This window comes from Hylaeus anthracinus, unplaced genomic scaffold (genome assembly GCF_026225885.1).
Source record: "Hylaeus anthracinus isolate JK02 unplaced genomic scaffold, UHH_iyHylAnth1.0_haploid 3, whole genome shotgun sequence".
NCBI classification, from domain to species: domain Eukaryota; kingdom Metazoa; phylum Arthropoda; class Insecta; order Hymenoptera; family Colletidae; genus Hylaeus; species Hylaeus anthracinus.
In genome coordinates, this window is record NW_026535284.1 from 15,732,095 (window position 1) to 15,736,803 (window position 4,709).

The following is a 4,709-nucleotide window of genomic DNA, read 5'->3' on the forward strand; positions in this document are numbered from 1 at the left end:
TTGCAAAATGTTCAACAACTCGCTAGTGTCGACTTCTTCTTGAGATCCTCTCTATAATATAATTCTCTTTTTTTGTTTTAACAAGTAGATCTTAAAAAGATTTAAAAAGGAAAAATCACTAACGTCAATTTTTTCTCGATTCTAGTGACTTTCTCTTGTAACGCGTAGTAAATTAACCCTTCGCGATTCAATTTGTTTCATTTTTATACATTTTCGTCAAAGCTCGTTCGACACGAGATCGCAAAGCGTTAACACAGCTGACCGTAGATAAAGACTAACGCGATAGCTCATCGATATCGCACTCTAGATATTAAAGATGTAGATGGAAAGTAAATTTGTATTTTAGATTATGGGAGATTGTAGTTTTCTTAGTTAAGTACGTAGTTTAAGTTGGTAATATTTTAATACAACAGGATGGCTGGCAATACTGTACAAACGCGATACAGTTTATTTGAAAATACAATAAAAAATAAAGAATATATTAGGTCTAGAAATTAATTCTGTGCCTTTCTAAACCAAACCTATTTATTTATAAAGAAAAGCCGTACAATTTTGATTTCCCTTTAGTCAGACATTCCAAAAAAACATGTATAGTTGTAAAAACAAAATGTCAAAGGAATCCATAGGTTAAGTTATTATGGAGGTTGGTACTTTAATGTAACAAACTCATGAGTAAATATTTCTATTTAAACTAGTCATGAACGATATACATAATTAATTTCTATGATCACCTATTAATTCTCAAGTACATTTATGATCAGTTAGAAGAATGACAATAGGTGAAATTTGATCATTATTGAACTTTGTGTATAGATGTAATGTCCATCAGGTTAAGACTTAGGTTATATATGTAGATCCATTATAATAGAGATTGAAGATTTAGAAAGTTGGCATTCTAACTCGCCAAGTAATGCAAGTGAATATTTCTATTTGAACTAAAGTTAAAAGCAATTGAATATAAAGGCATAGAATTAATTTCTACATCTAATATTTAACCAATTCTATTCAATAACCAATAATAAGATTATACAATTTAATTTATTCATGAAAATTCTCTATAATATATAAAATTACAAATTCTATTTGGAAAAACATGAAATAAGTCTTTAGACCAAATTTATGTTCACCGTAACCTTGATATATTGGAATATCAACTTATATTATTAATCTAATAAAATGTTTTACATATTATTCACACTTTATTTTAACTCTTAATTGTAATTAACTCTTTCACAGCTTCTAGGACTGAATTCTGAATTTTATATTTCACATTTCAAATAGGTTTCTTCTTTCTTGTATCGTAGATTAAAATTTATAATGACGTATCGATAATTCTGCCATTCTGCTAAAAGTTTATTTTTAAATATAACATTTTAAAAATGGTATAACAAAATTAAACTTGTATACTAACAATATCTAATGTAAATAAAACAATGAAATGAGGATCAATAACAAAATAGGTATTCAGTTCTGTACTGTGGTATGAAAGAATAAAAATACACATCTAAGTTAAGAATGAAAGAAATTGTGCAAGAGAAGATGATAAGTCCACGATATATATGTTTCACCTAACTGAATAGCCTAAGATAATTCTTTTATTTTCTCAAGCGAATAGGCAAACTGTACACAAGAATTGTTTGTGACGATGCATAATGTTTTTAACAATATTCCTATAGAGCTTAACAGTGAATTTTGATTGTAATTAATAATTAAGTTTTGAAATATTGAAATACAATTGCCAATGGTTATGTCTTAATAAATTTGAGACATTGCAATATTTTATTCCTTTTTCGATATCTAACCACCCCTTATTCTTTCCTAGTCATATTTTAGCAAAAAGTGTAATTTTTGAGTAAATATTTGTAAATTACAACGTATTTAACACAAACAATACGACGTTTGTATTAATATAAAAGAATCCACTGTCCAACATAGTCTACGCTCTCTTAAAAATGATGATTTCACTATTCCGCTTACAATGGCTGATATGAAACTTGGAATCTATAAATTCAAGTTCTACTGAACTTGGTTTCTTCGTTAATACACATCGTTCGAAATAATAAACGTAACATTGCCAGCAGAAGGAAAGAAATAATCCATGAGAAATTTTTGAGGTTAAGTAAGAACGATTAGTAAGTAACCTAACCTACAAATAGCACTTAGGAGTCATATGATACATAACGTTTACGAAATGGAGATTTTCAACGATTGGAAAAATAAAAAAAAGAAAAAAAAACGATAAAATTTGCTTAATTGTACGCGCGTGAAGAAATAGAAACAAGACGAAACTGTCGTATGTACCTTCCTTCTCGATGGAATACATACGTTTTAGAATATAGAGGAAATCGCGCACAACGAAAAATCGAAGCTCGTGTTTTCGAAAATCTAGATGAAAGAGTTAATAATTTCGTTTGGAAATACCTTTAGTTGAGAAGGAGAGTTTTGATTAAAAACTGAAAATGCTAGAAAGCCCCCTCCTAAATCTCACGATAGGTCCTGTTTTCCTTCCATTCCCTCTCGTTCTCTTTGTCTCGAGTAACCGTTTAAAATGTATGCATTCGCGAGAACAAACTGGCTATGCTTACGGACAATAATTAGATATAAAAGTTTCGACTCACCAGGTATATTTCATTGTCACACACTTGGCCGAGTACTGTCAAACACTCGATAAAAAGTACAAAGTACGGGCGTAATATTGTTCCTAGAACACCGTTCGACCGTTACTGTTAGCGTCCGTATAGTTTCACGAAAATCCGAAATTGCTCGTTCGTCCCGTTTAACGAGATCATCCAACCTCTTTCATCGATTCTTGGTTGAGATCTCTCTCGAATCACGCCAAGGGACGTGCTCGACACGTTTCGCTTTGGCAATCAACAATGTGGCCGCGATAATGGAAAAATAAACAGATCGCGACGACGAAAGCGAGTATTAACCGCGCATGATAAAATTCTTCTCCGTAAACAGCGCTGAAGAACCTTGGCAAATGTAAGCTCGACGTACGATTCCCACGCCCCTGAAGTACCGACCGTATTTCACACGTGGGCACTTGTATCTTTTCGTGAATACGAGCGGTTAAAATGTCGGACTCCCACACCACCACCTTCGACGATTACACGTAACGGTTAAAACACCGTGCCGACACTGTACCGATGACACTAGGCGCACACTGAACACCAGGCCACGATTATTTCGAGTTATCACCGGCGTACGAAAGCACCGAACCAACAATCACGCGAAATATCACGCGTACCGCGATTAATCCATCCATTTGTCCAGCTAATCACCTGTTACGAGCTGTGGCGCAGGCGGAACATTGAAAACTGAAAGTTTTCGGTTGATCCGGTAGCGCTGAGACGCACGGTACGAACAATCACGGTTTCTTCGAGAAAATAATAACGCGCTGTTTGTCGAGCGTTAAACACAAAGATAGACGGGACGGGACGCGCACCGTCGGATAAAGGGTTCGGGTTCGAGCACGAGGAAAGAGGAAAAAACGTAAATGGCTACCGTTTGTTTTCTGTCATACGTTGATTCGGTTGATTGTTCTTATACGAGTACGTTGAATCGGGTTTAATCGGGTCAAATCGGGTGAATTCAGGTTATGGCCATCGGGGAGTCGAGCATGCTTTGCATGACGCGGTTCAACGACAGGTATATCACGTGGTTGGTCGCGTCCTTTCCGAGTGGCAACGTCACACCGATGTAGAGTATAGAGAGTCCTTTAGAATCGACTGCTGTACGAGTTGGCGTTCTCGTGGTAGACCAGCGGCAGGGTTACCGTCGAGAGGTTGCCGACGAGCGACGAGTGGTCGTCGTTCGGCAGCGAGAATAGGCGTGCTCGTTTCAAGAACGTGTCCGATTATCGTTGGGATCGAGCACGTACACTAGTAACACGCTGCATATACCATATCGTGTTCTGGCGCCGTCGGCGCTGCTGCTGCGGACGGAGAAGGCCGGAGTAATAAAACTGGCTAACACCCCCGCGGAAGCACTGCAATGAACTCGCCCGGTTCGAAGGGTCAAAAGCACCGCGGCAAAATAATAACAGAACGCAGCCGCCACCAGCGTCGTCGTTGCCACCGTTATCGTCGTCGTCTTACGGGTTGGGGGGTCAGCAGCGTCGCCGCCGCGCCGTCACGAGCAACGAGCTACTCAAACGGATCTGTGTCGTTGTTTCTGCTGTTGCCGCCGCCGCCGCGAGAAAAACGGCGCGACGCCCCGACGCGGCGGATAGTTGTCAAAACAGCACAACGTCGCGCGCTGCTACTGCTGCTAGTGCCGCTGCTGTTTCTTCTTCTGCTCTCTACGTTGCTGCCGCTGCTTATTCTTCTGCTGCTGCTGCTACTGCTGCTGCTACCACTACTACTACTACTACTACTAATGCTGTTCCACCTTCTCCTCCTCCTCCTCCTCCTCCTCCTTCTCCTCCTTTTCCTTCTACTGCTGTTGTTGTTGCTGTTGCTGCTGCTCTTGCTGGTGGTTGTTCGCGGCCGCGGGTTTTGGCGGGTTTCCACGAGCGACGAGCGCGCACACCACTGGCACACACCGCGGCCGCCGTGCATTCACCTCGTCCTCACACCTTGCGCCACCGCTCTCGTTGCCGTCACTGTCGCTCTCGCTCTCGCCGCCGCCACCACTGTTAACGTTATTTTCGGCTCTGTCCTCGACGTCGTTCTCGACCTTACCCTCTCCGATATCTCTTCACCATC

The 4,709-nt window shown here is 39.7% G+C and overlaps 1 protein-coding gene across 1 annotated transcript; it reads right to left on the reverse strand.

Annotated features, from left to right (window-relative positions):
* Window positions 1–3,859: 3,859 nt before the first annotated feature.
* LOC128893529 (sericin-2-like) lies at window positions 3,860–4,562 on the reverse strand. The gene is given in 2 exon segments (XM_054154540.1): window positions 3,860–4,095; window positions 4,139–4,562. Coding segments are annotated over 2 exon segments (660 nt in total).
* Window positions 4,563–4,709: the final 147 nt, after the last annotated feature.